We start from the raw sequence: 17852 nt of genomic DNA on the forward strand, positions 1-17852 counted from the left end.
GTTTTGATTTCAAGGCAGTCCTTGTATTTGTAATATATTTTTTTAATGAAGCTTGAAAAAAATATATTTTTTATTTATTTATTAATATCTCTGAAACTATCTAAATATATTTATTCATATCTTAGGATTATGTAAAGTGATCCGAAAGGAAGCCAAAAATGCAATAATATACAGGGTGTTCCATTTAAAAAAAATCATCCCGATCCACTCACACTTTTTTGAGCCACCCTATAGAAGTTAAAATAGTTTCCTGAAATACATCCTAGTACATACTTTAGGTTTACACTTAAACAAAATTCCCAAGTGTTTTATTCTAGGAGCTACAGATGCCCGACGCACTATTGCCGGACCCTGTATGTATTTCGCCCACTTGCACTCTAAGAAAATCAACATAATGGGCCTGATGAATAAAGAGAAGCAATTGCTTTTTCTATAGAACTATCTTTGTTGGTTGTTTACAAATTGTATAAGTCTATTTCAAGAAATTTAAGTAAAAGCATTTGCTTAACTTTTATTCATAAGACCCAATAAAATAGTTATTTTTTGTAAACATTGTTGCGTTAATCGCCAGGAGACCAACTTGTCAGCAACTAACAAAAAAAAATGCCTAACGAACAAAAAAATGCTTAATGTTTCGGGAAGTATATTCTTCCCAAAGTCGGAAGCATAAAAACAAAAAGAACGAATAAAAAAACTATTTAAAATATCTAAATACGACTATTCAAAAACACTAGATTTTTCAGCAGCTATCTATACTAATATTATGGAGTGTAGAGGTAAGGAGAAACAACTCTTACGGGACTTTTATTGAGAAAGTGGTCACAAAATGGGAAGAATAAGGGTTCGCCAAATAACCACAGTGGCGCTAAAACTAAAAACGCATGAATCTAAAAAATGAAAAGTAACCATAGATAAGAGAATAAAAATAAATATAACCAAACATTACCCAGAAAAATTTTGTTTTTATTTTTTAGACAGAGTTTTTGAATATAAAATAATTATTGTTTATCAATATTTAGTGCTTTATTTATTATTTAACAATGGTTAAAGTGTGTGTGGTGCGAAGTTGATTGAATAGCTGATGGAAAAATAAAGAGCAAAGGCAAAGCCTACGGTATGTAAAATACATAATATAATTCAGTATTGTATTATTTGTATTATATGTAAAAATTAGAGTCAATCAAAAGTGTAGTAAACATTTTTCGTAAGATTATTGGCATACATGTTACAAAGTATATTTTTACAATCCTTTTTATAAAGTTACAACCTAAATAAAATTTATTTTTAATGATTTTAAAGTTTGACAGACATGCACAAATTGTTGGCATTTTTTTAAACAAGTAAAAGTAGGAACTACATAAAATTGTAGGTACTTTCAAGAAATATAGTTAACTGTAAGTGCTGTATTTTAATAATCTATCAAAAATCAAAATCATCAGGATAATATTAGGTATTGATTTTCAGACAAGAATTAGATTACAGTGATGGTCAAAAGCATTTAGATATTGCTTTGAATCTACAGATAAGGTATGGCAGTTTCATTTTAAAGAGTTGTGATAAAATTGTCATCAGAAATACTGTCCACTTCAGTATTTACATAGGAAAATATTGGAGGATGAAGCTCTACCTACTGCCTCAAGTTAATTTAAATTCTGAATTGCAACAACAGCAACAAGCAAGAAGGGCACCATTAAATGAATATTATACACATAAGTATTATTATACACAGAAAGAGTAATGTTATACACATAAATATTAACATTTTGTAGAGCAACAACACAATAAAAAACCAAAATATGAACACCAGCAACTAAAACAGGAACCATTAAATGAATATTATACACGTAAGTACAATTTGATCGAATAAAAAACGGCGTCAGCGATGCCTATGAAATGAAGATTGCTGTCATTTTATATGTAAAATGATATGGAGAATGTCATCGAGATGTTCATTTCCAAGCCAACTGGACGCCGTGTTTTTTCGATCATACAATATTATTATACACATAAATAATAATATTATACATATAAACATCCCTTGATAAAGATCAACATTTTGTAGAGCAATAACAGCATCAAATAATGGAAATAATGGACCCTACTGCTCAAATCAAAAACAAAATTTCAGCATTACCACTTTATTGGTTATATCAATAAAAGAAATTATTGAGTTTATGAGTCTAAATCCTACAAGCAAGCAGATCTATCACATAATTTTAAATGAAGATTTATCTATTATAGTATGTATAAACACTTTGCATCTTTTATTCAATGTTGTAATGAATTAACAAAATGCAGGTAATTTATTCTAATAACGAAAAAAAAACTTTGGATCAAAAAATATTTTCTTCTGATGAGGTTTATGAATATTAAAGTCTGTTGAAGTTTGGCCATTATGTGTTGGTATACAATTTATTTATGATGTTACAGTAGTTAAACCAACCGAGTACAAAACATGTTTAAAATCCACTATTCTTAATGAATAGCATCTACCAACTTGAGAGGAAGCTAAGAGAAAGGTTCTATTGGGTGGACTACAAGGAAAAGGGACATATACATGAGGATCTGGAAGGGCTATAACGTCTACGTCTCAAGCCATGGAACAATAGGAAACGAAATTCAAAGGAAAATATTACAATACGTGGGATGCAAATTATAGTGCAAAGAATTGAGAAAAAGAATTATTAAAAGTAGTTATTGTTATGATAGTTAAACCATCCGACTACCAAATATATATAAAATCCACTATTCTGAATGAACAGCAACTACCAACTTGGGAGGAAGCTGCGAGAACGATTCTATTGGGTGAGCTACAAGGAAGACATGAGCATCTGGAAGGGCTATAAAATTATATTATTATTTCACGTCCCAAGCCATGTTGGAATAGCTGGGAGTGAAAAAGAAGATAATACTGCACACGATTCTTGTAGAAGTAGTTGATATTAAGGTAGTTAAGCCATCCGACTATAGAACATTTAAAATCCACTATTCTGAATGAATGGCAACTACGATGACAAAACGTAAATAAATACTTGTACAGAATAAAATTATATTATATTGGCTTAATTTTTATACTAAATAAAATGTGTTACGTTATTTTTATATAATGCAGGTCATTATATTTATTTAAATCCCATATCATCAATTAAACTTTTAATAAAGTTTTCCTAATTATAATTAACATTAATTTTAAACTAAAGCTTTTTCATCTTGAATGAGATTTACGAAATAACTTATGAGAAACAATAAAAAAGAGGCTCTGATATCTGAATAATCGATAATAAAACCACATATTGACTACTTTTATACTAAATAAATGTAGGTATGAAGTTATTTTAAAGCTGCATTATATTTATTTTAAACCCATCACCAATTATTACTTTAAATAAAATTTTTCTTAATTATAATTACCATTAATTTTAAGCTAAAACGATAAGAATATTTTTTCGTCGTCTTGAATGACATTTGCGAAATAACTTATGAGAAACAATAAAAAAAGGGCCTAGTCTATTGCTGCTGAATAAAAATCTGTAATTTATTTCATGCAACATGAAAATAAAATTGTATTTTTTTAAACCCGCGGCTTCGCGTTTGCTTCACATCAAATATTTATGTCTTGAATCATCAGTTCTAAAATGTTCGGCGCATGTCTTAAATTTTAGGATCTTGCAACAGCAGCGCCATCCTAATTCTTCCCTTTTTTTGACCATTTTTTAATGCACGGAGTTATTTCTCCTTACCTCTACACTCCATAACTAATATCACACTAATATATAAAATCCTTAAGTGACTGACATACTGATTAATCACGATCCTGCTCAAACCACTCAACGTAAAAAGCTCAATTTTGGCATACAGGTTGATTCTAGGGTGTAGAGGTTCGATAAGAAAGGATTTTTCGAAATTCCAGTTCCAAGAGGGCAAAACCACCCCCCAAATATTACAATATTTTTTTATTTAAAACAATGTCAAGTTTCCGAAAAAACGCTTAAACACGTATATTTTATTTTGTTTTTTTACATATTTTTAGATTTTTTAAAAATGTAAACAGGTTGTTTCGAAAAATCTGGTCATTGATTAATCACGATCCTGCTTAAAGCGCTTGACGTAAAAAGCTGATTTTTGGAAAACAGATTGACTTTAGGGTGTAGAGGGTGGTAGAGGTTCGATAAGAAGGGATTTTTCGAAACTCGAATTCTAAGGGGGTGAAACCACCCCTCAAATATTAGAATATTTCTTATTTAAGAACCGGTGAATTTTTCGGAAAAACTCTTAAACACGTATATTTTATTTTGATGTTTTATATATTTTAAGATTTTTTTAAAATTTATACAGGGTGTTTCATAAAATATGACCAATGAGTAATCACGATTCTGTTTAAACTGCTTGACGTTTAAAGCTGATTTTTGCCAAACGGACTGATTGTAGGGTATAGAGGTTCGATAAGGAGGGGTTTCTCGAATCTCAATTTCCAAGAGGGTGAAAACGCCCCTTAAATATTACAATATTTGTTATTTAAAAAACGGTTAATCTTTCGGAAAAACGCTTGGCCACGCATAATTTATTTTATTTTTTACATATTTTGAATTTTTTTAAAAAATCGTACAGGGTGTTCCAAAAAGTCGAGTAATTGATTAACCACTTAATTGACGTAAAAAGCTTATTTTTGGCAAACGGATTTTTCGAAAGTCAAATTCCAGCGAGATGAAACTATCCCTCAAATATTACCAAGTTATATAGTAATATCGCCATATTGTTTTTTCTCATGCTGACATAAATGTGAGAAAATTTTATCCAGTTTGTATGTTAATGGAAATGCTTGCTTTGCTTTATCATCACCATTACAAATGATTAATTCGACGTGAACGAAGTCGTGGGTACACGCTAGTTGTTTTATAAATATTAAACTTACCCAGTAATTCTCGTTGCTCCACAAACTTTCTATGCCACAATACAAATCGCTGTCCAGAGGATGGAACATACCGGTGCTAGCCTCAATAAAAACCATCCTCTCTACCGCACGGCCCTTTGTACCCAACAGAACCCAAGAGTGAATTCTTTGTCCTTCCAATTCGTCCAATGGTATTTTTTCTTCTTCCTAAACAGAGTAAGAACTGTAAAATAACCAATGAATGTTAATATAAATATTTTTCTACCAAAACTCTTTCTCTCGTTAATGCTGCCTGTTTCTCTTCCTCTTGTTGGAGCTGCTCCAGTTCTCTCTGCTTCATCATCTCTAGAAACTTGCTTTTCAGTTTTTTTGCGGGTTTTATCTTGTATTTGTCGTCCACTACTTCTGGTTCCTTCACTGGTTCTTCTTCTGTTGTCAGTGGATATGGACAGTCCACTCTGCACATTACGCGCATGGTTACGTCTTTGGTCGCATAACTGTAAGCGTACAATAAAAGAAATACAAACTAAAATAATATATTTTATATAGCTATGATTTACTGAAAATATACTTACCCTGAGACTACATATGCCTCGTAGCCCAGGCCAATCAAAAGGGAGCAGAGAGCAGTAGCTATTTCAAATGAATGGCCTGATTGCCTTAGAAAAACAGTGTGAGGTGAATATAGATGTTTGGGCTGAAAATAAAGAAATTTTTAATTTTCCAAACAGTTTATTAAATTAAATAACAAAAAAGTCGTTTAAATAAGTGCCAGTATTTTAAATGGTGGTAGATCTGAATCATTTTCAGTTGGAACCGCTGGTCCCAACTTATTCTATATTGAGAGTTAGCGTTTTCGATGCACTATATTACTATATGGACGAGTAAGTAGTATACAATTAACTTGATTAAAAATACTTCGTAATCTGGCCAAATCTAGAATAATTATTGATATTTGTCCTTTTAGTTAAGTTTTTTCTTTTAAGTTAGTTAGTAAGTTTACGAGGAATTACACTTCTGGTTATTGGAGGAAAAATTCTTGCAAAATTATTTCAAACCGCCTGCACCCACATATAGAAAAAATCCCCCCAGAATCGCAAAAGGATTTTCGCATCAACCGCGGCACTGTCGATTCCATATTACCCGTCCACCAACTACTAGGGCAACTACTTTACTAGAAAAAATTAAAAGAGCAGCAGTTTAAATTTTGTGTTGCATTCATCGACCTAACAAAAGACTTCGACTCTATAAACAGAGATACACTTTGGGCAATTATGAAAAAGTTCCCAACGAGTACCCAACAAATTTCTTACAGTCTGTAAAAACCTCCATAACAACAAGTCAAGAGTGTCACATCATGGATGATGTGATCACAGAAAAATTTCATCACAGAAAAATTTCACAGAATTCGTTGATGCCTGCGCTCTAGTTGCAAAAATGTTGCAGCAATTGCAAGAAATTCCGAACACACGTACCTGGGCATATACGAGGCTTTGGGTCTTAAGCTGAACATCGATAAAACTAAAATCATGTGCACTCCCTCGGAAGATCATAACAATACCTACTATAAAAATCGGAGAACTATTGGAGCTCGCGGAATTCATTTACCTCGGCAGTTTGATTTCGGAAAAGGCCAATATCGGCTCTGAAATTCAGCAAAGGATTAACAGCGCCTCAGAGCATTCTGGAAATTAAAAGACAGGGTTTTCTATACAATCATGACTTGAGCTTGCATGTACCGAGCAATAAAAATCCCGACCATGTTATATGGAATTGAAACCTGGGTGCTGTACCGCCGACACAAGAACGCATTAAACAAGTTGCAACAGAGACACCTTAGACAACTCTTAAGAATCAAATGGTTCCACCATGTCTCAAACGTATCTATTCTTGAGAAAGCTAGCTGCGAGGGCGCTGATGTCATAATTACAAAATCCCGCTTAAGATGGACTGGATACGTATGCAGGATGGAAGAAAACCGCCTACCAAAATCTCTTCTTAACAGTGAGCTCCTATAGTAAATTCAACACCAAGATGCACCAAACGTAAACAGAGACATGAGGCAAGCACGTAAACAGGAACGCTGTAGTAATATAACCAGGACCGCACTAAGGTCGGATATTTCAAATCATAAAATTATTATGTATATTTTTATGATTTTTTTTACTATTGTTTATATTTTATGATGGAAATTTATATTATATAAATGGATAATTATTGGGAAAACTGGAAATCGTCCTATTTTCACCAAAATTGGTATACACCCTATTTTGAGGTCGTAGATTACGAATCTGACCAAACCTAACCAACCAGCGGTCTCTTACCGTTTTTCAGAAAAACGGAAAATAATTTCAACATTGAATTTTTTTATTTCAGCCCTATAAAGTAATAATTTCACTATATTTTTATTATATCATAGTTTATCTAAAAGCCACACTTGATTGAGGATTGAAAAATGTCCAAAATTTTACTGAAAAACATTTTTCTTAACAAAATAACAAAGAAAATTGAGACCAGATGGAAGTTTGACATTTCATATATTCTTCTTTCTCTCTCCTATGTAATGAGAGAGACAAATATTTGATTTTTTTTTCGGGTGATTAGGGATTTTAAATAAATTACCTATTATGAGATTTGACAATAGTTAAATATACCTATATCCACAAAGTTACGCGGAAGAGTTTTAATTACATTGCTTTCAATTTCTATGCTTAAAGGGTTGATATTTTTATGTTATATTATATTAAAAAAAGATTAAACCCCTTCGCAAAGAAGTTATATAAATACTATTTATAAGCCCGAAGATGCATGAAAGAGTTTTGATCGCACTGGTTTCAACTTCTTTGCGGAGGGGGTTAATCTTTTTTTTTATATAATATAATGAAAAAAGATTAACACCCTCTGCATAAAAGTTGTAACCAATGCAAACAAAACTCTTTCGTGCCACTTCGTGGTTATAAATAGTCAGATATCGTTGGTAAAATAGCAGTTATGGGAAGGAGCTGTTCAACAAGGCAACCGCCTTTCGTAATCCCAGAATGAGCGAAAAAACACGCTAAATTTACGTTCAGCATTGGCAACGTTGCTTTAAATGCCAGAAACACATAACCCAACATTTTCAGATTGTTTACAAATTTATTTTAGCAAATTTTCCTCTATTATGCATAGAATTGGTTAAAAAAGTAACAGAAAATAGCAAAAACCTCATTGTTTATTGAATACCTAACAAAATATGTGCTAGAAAACCTTAAAAATATGAGAAATTAAGTAAAATTCTATGTTGAAACTATTTTCCGTTTTTCTGAAAAACGGTAAGAGACCGCCAGGAAAAATTTTAGTTGACAAAAACACTTAGTTTTAACTTGCTTTCGTAGCCTGCTGTATTATCCGTTTTAAAGTATAACAACATTTTTTTTTGAAAAACTAGTCAAATAAAAACTTCTGTTTTTAAACATAACATTTATTAACATTAGATTTACAAAATTTATAATTTTATTAACATTTACAAAATAATAATTTTATATAAAATATATAATTTTTGACTTTTTGTAGTAGGTACGTGTGTACTAATTGTAAAAATATTTTATGCAAACGTAAATATTATTTTCTCTATTTGTAACTTGTAACTTTTACGAAGTGATCAACAATTATTATTAAAATAGTTGACTGTTCTGATTTTACTCGCTTGGTTGGGAATAAATTTAAAAAGCATTTTTATGTTATCAAACAGTATTCCTTAACGCGCTATGCAAGTCGACCCTGTAAAAAATCTCAACCGCCTACCTCAACGGCTCTATGGCGGGCCGGCCAATCAGGGTAGATTTTGCCGCTGGCTCTCGCCTGACACGTGCTGATCACGCACCTTGCATTTGTTTATACTGGCGCATTTTGAATTTGAATACAGTTTAGACGGTAAGAAGAAACCGGGTGGACAACTCAAAAGCACAATTTAAGAAATTGAACGCAATGGAGAAGAATTGTAAACTCAGTTAACAGCAACAACCAGAAAGTAAAGAGGCAACAAAGCAATGAGATTTTTGTATGTCCGGAGTGCGGAAGAGAGATAACATCACGTATCGAGCTTTTCAGTCACAGAAAAGCTGAAAAAAGTCACATGGAAGAAAACGCCTTGCGTAACCATTTTCTGATGCGTGTCAAATACTCGTCAGCGAGTAATAGCTGTAGTAGTAGTAGTATATAACTATACATATGAATGTATTAGTGTGTGTTAAAAAGTATGTACAGTGCGTTTTTCTAGTATCGCAATGCACGCTACTGAACGTAACATTCGACAACTCTATCGTTCGGTAGCGAACCGAATCGAATTTTCGGACCCGAAACCGAAAAAGATACAGAATAGGGTCCCTGGAGAAGGCCTAAGAAAAACAAACAAACGGCACCATCGACACCGACACCGGTGTTAATCGCGATAACGGTGTTGAGGTAAACGTCGGTGTTGAGATAAACACCGGTGTCGAGATAAACACCGGTGTTGTAGATGACCACCGGTACTGAAATGAACACCGGTGTTGAGATAAACACCGGTGTCGGTGTTGACACCAGTACACCGACTGAAACACCGGTGGTCATCAACACCTAACACCGGTGTTCAAATCTCAACACCGAACAGGTCTACTCTGGAGTCGAACTATAAACTATACTACTAGTTAAAAAACTTGCACTTATTTCCGAGACATCATGTATAGATGTGCGTTTTGTCCAAAGCATATTATAAAATATCTGAAATACAGCTCTAAACATTTTTTATTACTGGCCACGAGGCCAGCCTTTTTTTATCTTGTTTACGGCTCACGACGTGAAATAAAATAAAAAAAAAATAAAATAAATACTCCCTGGCATGGCAGTCCAAAAAACCTTTTATTTTCAGTAAACAGTTCCAGGAGTAAAAAACGGAGCTATGGCTATACTACGACACTAAGAAAAAAAGCGGAGACATCAAACAACGGCTACGCGTGATATGCAACATTTAGTCGGCCGACTATTTAGTTGCAAAAGTGAAAACAATACATTCTTATAGCAAGAATATCGTCTATATAGTTATATAGACGACTATTTAATTGTCCGACTAAGATTTCAAATTTAGGCCAACCTCTTTGCAAGTGCAAACTAGATTACTCCACCCACAACCAGTTTCCAACTAAAATGAAACTGCTACACGCGCACGGATCCAACTCATTCTGCATCAGTTTCAATCAGTTGGTGTAGCAGTTGAATTTAAAAAAAAAATTACAATAATGTCAAATTCCAAATATTCAAAAGATGATATAGATATTATTAATTTTCATCAATACCGCAAACAACATAGAGAGTATACTGGGTCCATCCATACATGCTTTCTCTATCACGTGGTGCATTTAGAGATTGAGTCTGGGAGGGGTAGTGTCAATATTTAAATAAAGTACTAAATCTAAATAATATTTTCTCTGACAGATATTGTGACTTTGGAAAGTGGAAAGAAATATACCTTGATAGGTTTGGATTTTCTATTTTGAGAGAGAGAGAGAGAGAGAGAGAGAGAGAGAGAGATTGGTACTATTAACTTCATTTGTGACAACTTTAATTATAACCCACATTTTATCTTATACATAAATTTCTTCTTGGGAGGAGTAATTACCCCCATTGCCCCTTCCGTATATGCGCCTCTAACCTCTTTCCTGCAGTACCCCTGAAATTTTATAATTAAGGAGTTTTTCGTGATTCTCAACCTCTCTCAATTTTTTGTTCATTTCTTGCGCCCACAGTGCCTGTGCGACTATTTATATTAGGCCCAGCGCTCACGATGACTGTTTTGTGTGACAAAAGTTGGAAATTGGTTGAGACAACCTATCCGATATTTATTAAGAAAAATGACAATAACTAATAAATGACAAATGATAGTTTTTCGAACAACTGAAAGTGAAATATGTAAATAAAACAAATTAAATAGAGACTCAAGTAAAATAAATCGCTAAACTAACCGACACAAACGAAATATCAATTTACCACGAATCCAACGCGGATTAAAAGGGATTATAGCGCACTATCATTTCCCCTTTCTCTCTCGTATCAGTCTATCTCGCTCACTCGCGCTCACTTCATTGCTACGACAATTACGTTTATCCACAATGGAGTATATTAATTTAAACTCTCGACGAAGCCGTGCTGTTAATTATCGTTGTTTGCTTTAATTGTCTTCTAATATCCGTGATATGATTTTAAACGATTCGTCGGATTGTATGGGCCATTACCGGCCCATTTAAATAATGACTGGAATTGATAGACAGCTCGATTATGCCTCTATAACTTATAATAAAATCAAACTATAGGTAAGTAGGTAAATCTAAACTATCTTAAGTTAAGGTCGTCTTTTTGATGACAGACTGACAGGGCTCAACTGAAACTGGACGGGTTCTCTCATAAATATGTATAAATGGTAAACTAATACAGCTATACCGGGTTTTTCCACAAGCGGGTGTTTTTCACCCCTATAAATTTTTATTTTTTCAGATACTACAATTTTTGATATTTAAATATTTTATCAAAAATTTAGATTGTTTTTCGTGTCTTTTCCTGGCCATTTAAAAGATGCCCAAATCGCTTTTTTAATCATAACTCATTCACTCAACATTCAAATGAAACAGGGTGACTCGTTAGCATATTTAGAAAAAAAACAGTTTTTTACGAATAATTTGGTACCACGTACTTGCTATTTCGATCTCGGTCTTGATCTTGTAAATATTCGACTACTAGTCTTACTAGTAGTTTTTTAGGAGTAGTATTTTTTAGTAGTTTTCTTAGTAGTAGTTTTTGTGCAAGGCAAATATTAGTTTCGCTCATGATTAATTTCAAGATCTTCATAAAATCAGAAAGACTATTAAATAAATAAATATTTCTATTTATGATTATTCTATTTATAATTACACAAATAAAAGTTAAATGATATAATATCATATTAAATAATCATAATATCTACCGAAAAAAAAAAGTATACAGTATGTCCGCGGATTATCTTTACCAGAGGAAAAACTGTATTATTATCGATATTTTGAGAAAAGTGCATTCTTCATAAAAATTTTTGCTTATTCTAAATGATCCTGTTTTTACTTTTTCAAATTTCCATACCGTTTTAGAATTAAAAAAAAACTGGAAAATATGGTTGAATTTTTTAAAGTCCTAAAACTCAAAAGGAGTTTCAATGGAATATAATTTAGATTGCATACTTTGATAGATGGTTATTATTAATTTTGATTAAAGTCATATTTTATGCTCTTGTTAAAGTATCACATTTTCCGATAACTATTATCATCCTTTCGCCTTTCCGTAGCATTGAACTAAATAAATTGTGTGCTTCTTTAACGTTTTAAAACAGCAAAAAGTATGACGTAATTAAAATTCTATCAATAACAATCTATATATATTTTATATTCTTTAAACTGTGATATAGTATTTCCTAAGTCAATTGGAAGTGCTTTGTCCCGAACATGCCGACAAAGGCGTTGACAATCTATTCCAACTGACTTCAAATATACAAGTCAATACGCTCAGTACAATTGTTAAATTACAAGTACAATTGTTAAAAAAAAACACTTTGTTAAAAATTCTGCCAATAACAATCTATCAAAGAATGAAAACGAAATTACATTACCATAGAAACGCGTTTTAAACTTTAGGTCTTTAGAAAAAATTCAACCAAATTTTCAAAATGCATTTCATTAATAAAAAAGGTTTTCCTCTTGTAAAGACAATCCGAGGACATACTGTATAGACGGTCAGCGAGGCCTGGCTTTGGATGCCTATTTTCGTGTGTTTTGTACACAGAGTATAGTATTTCCGAAGTCAATTGGAAGTGCTTTGTCCCGACCATGCCGACAAAGGCGTTGACAATCTATTTCAACTGACTTCAGATAAAATATACAAGTCAATACGCTCAGTACAATAAGATGTACTTTGTTCAGTACATCTGAGCAGAAAAGTATTTTGCCAAGCGCTTGAAATATAGTGTCGGATTAAGTAAAAAATATGTATAAAATATGTAATAAACAGATTTAGCGTGGCTGCAACGACGTCATCCTGCTGTTAAAACAAAACAATTGGTTTTTATATATAAAAACCAGCTGTTATGTTTTAACAGCAGGATTACGGGACGTCGCGTGTCGTTGCAGCTACCCTAAATCCTATAAAAATTCTATATAAATAAATATTACCGGGTTTTGATCGAACTCGGTAGTATCTGGTCAGTAGCAGACGCACTTGCCATTGAGCCATGGCCGGCCGTCCGGTTGGTTACTCATCATGTTACAATAAATATTAAATGGCTTCCGAATACGCTCCTGACTCTCCAACTTGTCCCCAAAGCTGCCATCTTAATCCCGTCATTCCCGTCAATAATCTTAAGCTGTACCAATTTCTTTGGGACAAATAGTCTTGGGACTAGAGCTCCCTTACTCCCCTTTAATCTCCCTCCCCTCCATCTAACCATCCTTTATTCTCACATCACCCAATTATCAAAATACTCCTAGAAATAAAGACGAACAAAAAACAAGCACCAGAAAAAAGAAAGAAACACTTTCCTTTTTATATATCGTCGTCTATCTCTGCCAAACGACATAATCCAAAACAGTTATGTGTTTATTCCCTCGGTTCTATAGAATAAAGAAGGGTGGTTACACCCGATCCCCTCCCTCTTTTACGGCACTGTCCAATTGTCCTAAAGTTATTTTTGACCACCTGTTACTTACTGGATAGCTCGTTTTGTGTTGCCGGTAATAAAAGTAATAAAACAAACAGGGAGTTACAACGGGCGAGAAAGAAAATGAAAACGAAGAAGTTGTTGGGCATGGGCGTACCATAATAACTTTGAATTATTAATTTTAATAACAGAGCGTTGATTCGGCAGCTTTTTAACCATCTAAATCGTAAAAGTCGGAATTTTCACAATCTCACATATTTTTTCAGAACATTATTTGTGACATCATTACTGTCAAACATATTTCAATTGGTTGAAAGTTGAAATTTACTAGTTTTGACTGATTTCTTACTAGTTTATACACAGTTTCTCTCAAATAACAAAGTGCAAGTAAGTACTTAAGAGTCCATTTCACTAGTCCAAAAGAGTGTAGCAAAATAAGCGTTCGGCATTTAACGTTTTATGTAAAACTGGCTAGGTATTTTTATACAAATGAAGGAAAATAAAGATAAAGGATTATACTATATCCGTATTGTGGCACATTTTTAGATTAGAACTTCTTTATTTTAAGATTCTGATAGTCAAATATCAACAAAATATTTCCAGTTCGGGTTCTTTTCCACTTAATTCTTACTTAAACAGCGTTACAACACACATACACATACCTCGTACCTGAGTGTTTTATAGTTTCAATAACTCCATTATTAAAATCTAAAATACTTAAATATTATGGTACGTATACATTGGTGCGCTGCGCCCAGAACGAGCAGCGCGCGCGCTGAGCGTTGGCCGCGCGTTACTTTTATTGTTTTAACGAACATCCCGCGATCCATAGAAATCCCGCGAACATTCGTTTCATCGTTAATCATATCTCTATTGTCCGAGAAGAACTATGCAATTTTAGTGATGAGTAGTGCCACTCTTTAAACACTCCATTAATAAACAATATTCAAAGAAAAACACAAAAAAGGGAATTTATTCAAAGAAAATACACATACTCACTGATAAATGCGTGCGGTGTCTTCCTTCAACGGCCGTCCCAATTGAACATTGAACAACGAACATAGAAAGCGGAGCGTCGAAAAACCGAGTGGAGATGGTTTGCCGCTAGATGTTTGCGCGACTTGTGTCTAGCCCTAGCAGGCAACTATAAAGCCCGACCAATCACGTTAGAGTTTTTGACAAACACAAATGAATTAACACACTTCAAATAACCACGCTAACCAACCTGATTGGTTAAGCTTAAAAGTTGACTGCTAGGGCTAGACACTTCTGTTTGCGCGCAACTTGAAAACACGTACCAATGAGTCGAAATGGTGCGCGCGTGCCACGCGTTCGCCGCGCAGCGCGCCAATGTAGGTATACGTACCATTATGACAAAGCCACGATTTTAATATTGTTTCAATGCGGCCAACATCGGAAGTGCGAGAAATACAGGGCCGAAAACTTCTGATTTTATGATATGATTTCTGATACGTATCGAGCGCTGCGGTCGGATTTTTTAAAATCAACTGAAATGCACCAAGCCTATAAGGATATTTTGTTTAAATTACAAATCCTAAGTACTTCTGCGCTGATTTTTTCTGGTCGGTCAATAAAAGAAGTTTGAGTAACGTCAAAAGAATTGTGTTAGGTAATAAAACAATATTTAATGCTCTTTTTTAAATTTACCATAAATTTTCAAAAACTCTAAGCTAGATAACTTTGATAATGAGCATTTTTAGCCGACCATAATAACAGGTACGGTAGGCTATTAAGATCGGCGAAAAAATGTTTTTTTTAATTTCACTCAAAATGGGTTATTTGGGTCATAAATGACCTAAATACAAAATATTTTCATGATGTCTGTCTGTCCGTCTGTCTGTAACATGATAACTCAAAAACCGCTAAACCGATTTTAACCAAATTTGGCACAAAAATATTGTGGCACCCGAGAATCTGGCCATTAGTTTTTGGAGGGAGTTGGTAGAGGGGTATGGGAGGGGGTTAAAAATTTTAAAAAATCATAACTCCAAAATTACAATAGCTAGCGAAACGCGGTTTTCAATTTAAGATTAGGAATAATATTTGCAACAAAATTTGTAATAACATCAAAATCAGTCAAAGTCGCAGTTTTTGAGATAAAAAAAATGGAAAACTTCCTTTATTTTGAAACTAAAAGAACTGCCTACCAACTTTTTATTCACATATTTTAGTATGGGCTGCTATACGTGCCTCCCGGCGCCAATTTTTTTAAAAAGTAAATTTGAATATTAAAATTAATTTCTTCATAAAATATTGTCTTACGCCCGACCACCTCCGCCACTGTGAAAATAACTAACGACCTTCCTTTACAAAACGTTCTATGCCCCATATAGCTGAATATATATTATCTGATTTTTATAGACACTTGTTGCGCCACCGTACTACTACGGCCGAGTTAATACAATTTTAAACTGTATAATTCTTTAAAGAGGGTTGAATTATCTCTCTTTCTCTCTCCTTCTGTTCCCCGTTCGCTCTCTCGCTCGCTCCCACCCCTTTCTAAAGCCCCTGGGAGGGCTCTTTTTATCTAAATTGTTTCGGGCAAATTGTTTTCCACTTAATATAATTTATGAGACCCCTCGTGGCTCGTGTGAGCTTTCTGTTGATTCGGTAATTTTTTGACTTTTTCCCCCATTTTTTCGGTATTATTTTTAATTAATTAATAAGTGCGACTTGTTGATGGTGAGTTTCATTGTGGGGAGTTTTGATGAATTTATTAGGAAGGTTATTTCAAAAATCTTTCTATTTTAATCAGTTTCATATAGATTAATTTTGGTACTAATTTATTCTGTTTTGATAGTTTTTAAATAATGTTAATGTTCTTTGCGTCAAGTTAGTGCCTAAATCTCTAAAAAATATTTGTTGTTATTTAGTTCGAGAATTATAACAAATGTATTCGATACGATAGACTTCGTACCCAGAGCAGAGAAAGAGGATTTCAATTAGGCAAAGAAAATAAAGTCCTCCTACTCTGGCTTTGATCAAGCTCACCAAAGGATAGAAGGTAATGGAAAAGCAAACGACCTAGCTAGAACCGAAGCGAACACGCCACTAACTGGTTCAGAACCGTTCTGCTGCCCCAGTGGAATCCAACTTAAAGCAGAACTCAAGAACCTGGAAGACTCATCCATAACTTGAATGATTCCTATCATCCAACGGTCTAAGATACCTAAGGCACTAGAAGAATTTTGTCATGACTGATACGACCGAGAAAAATCAAAGATTTTCCTAGATTTAAATAAGAACAATTTTCGGATTGTCCACGGGGGTTTTAACAGAACACTGTCTGCTCAATGAATTGAATACCTCAGTAGATTGAAACTAAGAAACAACGGCGAATGGAGATTCTAGTGTTTCGAGACGGTAACCATTCGTTCTATAAAAAGCTTTGAGATGAAGAACTAACCTCTATAAAACCATCTCAGATACTGGCTTTTGTCAAAGCTCTGAGAGTGTATGATAAGTTATAACTGAAGAAAGGGAGACACAATAGACGTAATAAGGTCGCGATGATTAACTTCCCCCCTCCCCTCCACCTATACAATCGATTTCTATGCATCTAAATTCGATAGACTTGTTCACATAGACACGTTAATTATCTCTGAGATGTTGTTTTACTTATTATCCTTAACTTAAAAAATATCAAACCTTTCAGCAGACACAGTTTGGACCAGACAAAAAGTACTGCGGGCCTCGAAAAACGGCCTGTTTTTTCGCAGAACGGACAGTACACATATAGGACCAGTTTGCGCGAAAAAAACGCCAAAATTCACTGGCGGGAGATTATGGGGGCGAAGGAGGAGGGGAAACCCAGGAGAGGGGACACACGAACCCTCCGAAAACCCGTTATAGATTTTCCTTTATGCGTCGTCCTTTCCCTGTCGGCGGCGTGTCCCCCGTCGACCGTGGCGTTCCCTGCTTCTCCCCCCTGTGCCCCTGGGTCCCCCTAACGTCCAAGTTGGACGCCCACCCAGGTCCCGACGACGCCGCGTGGCGGAAAATTCGGATTTTCTAGAAAACACTCTTTGGTAAAGATCGGCCTGGACTTTCCTACAGAAGTACAGGTTACAGCCACACCTTAACAAACCAATAAGTAAATAAAAAAACGGATCTAAGTCCTACGATCTAAGAGGGTCTGGGGGGCCTAGGCGCCACTCACTGAGAGGACTATGATGTTGTTTCTACAGTGAGCCGTTTTTGGGGAAAGATCATAAAATTATGATTTTAGGCTCAACTTACAGCGCTTTCAGA

The 17852-nt window shown here is 34.2% G+C and overlaps 1 protein-coding gene and 1 long non-coding RNA gene across 2 annotated transcripts in view; one reads left to right on the forward strand and one right to left on the reverse strand.

The window, feature by feature from the left end:
* The window catches only part of LOC115888920 (dynein regulatory complex subunit 7), a 246123-nt gene that overhangs the window by 13691 nt on the left and 214580 nt on the right, over positions 1 to 17852 (reverse strand). The window contains exons 3-5 of the mRNA XM_030908808.1: positions 5467 to 5588; positions 5157 to 5388; positions 4913 to 5098 (exon numbers count right to left, since the gene is read on the reverse strand). Coding sequence (XP_030764668.1) covers positions 4913 to 5098; positions 5157 to 5388; positions 5467 to 5588 — 540 coding nt within the window. The remainder of the gene's footprint in view (positions 1 to 4912; positions 5099 to 5156; positions 5389 to 5466; positions 5589 to 17852) is intronic.
* LOC115888924 lies at positions 1535 to 2334 on the forward strand. The gene is made up of 3 exons (XR_004051335.1): positions 1535 to 1844; positions 2063 to 2240; positions 2299 to 2334. It is a non-coding gene; the product is annotated as an uncharacterized LOC115888924 (long non-coding RNA).

The sequence above is a fragment of the Sitophilus oryzae genome, unplaced genomic scaffold, assembly GCF_002938485.1.
Source record: "Sitophilus oryzae breed Bouriz unplaced genomic scaffold, Soryzae_2.0 scaffold_809_pilon_pilon, whole genome shotgun sequence".
In the NCBI taxonomy this organism is placed as follows: domain Eukaryota; kingdom Metazoa; phylum Arthropoda; class Insecta; order Coleoptera; family Curculionidae; genus Sitophilus; species Sitophilus oryzae.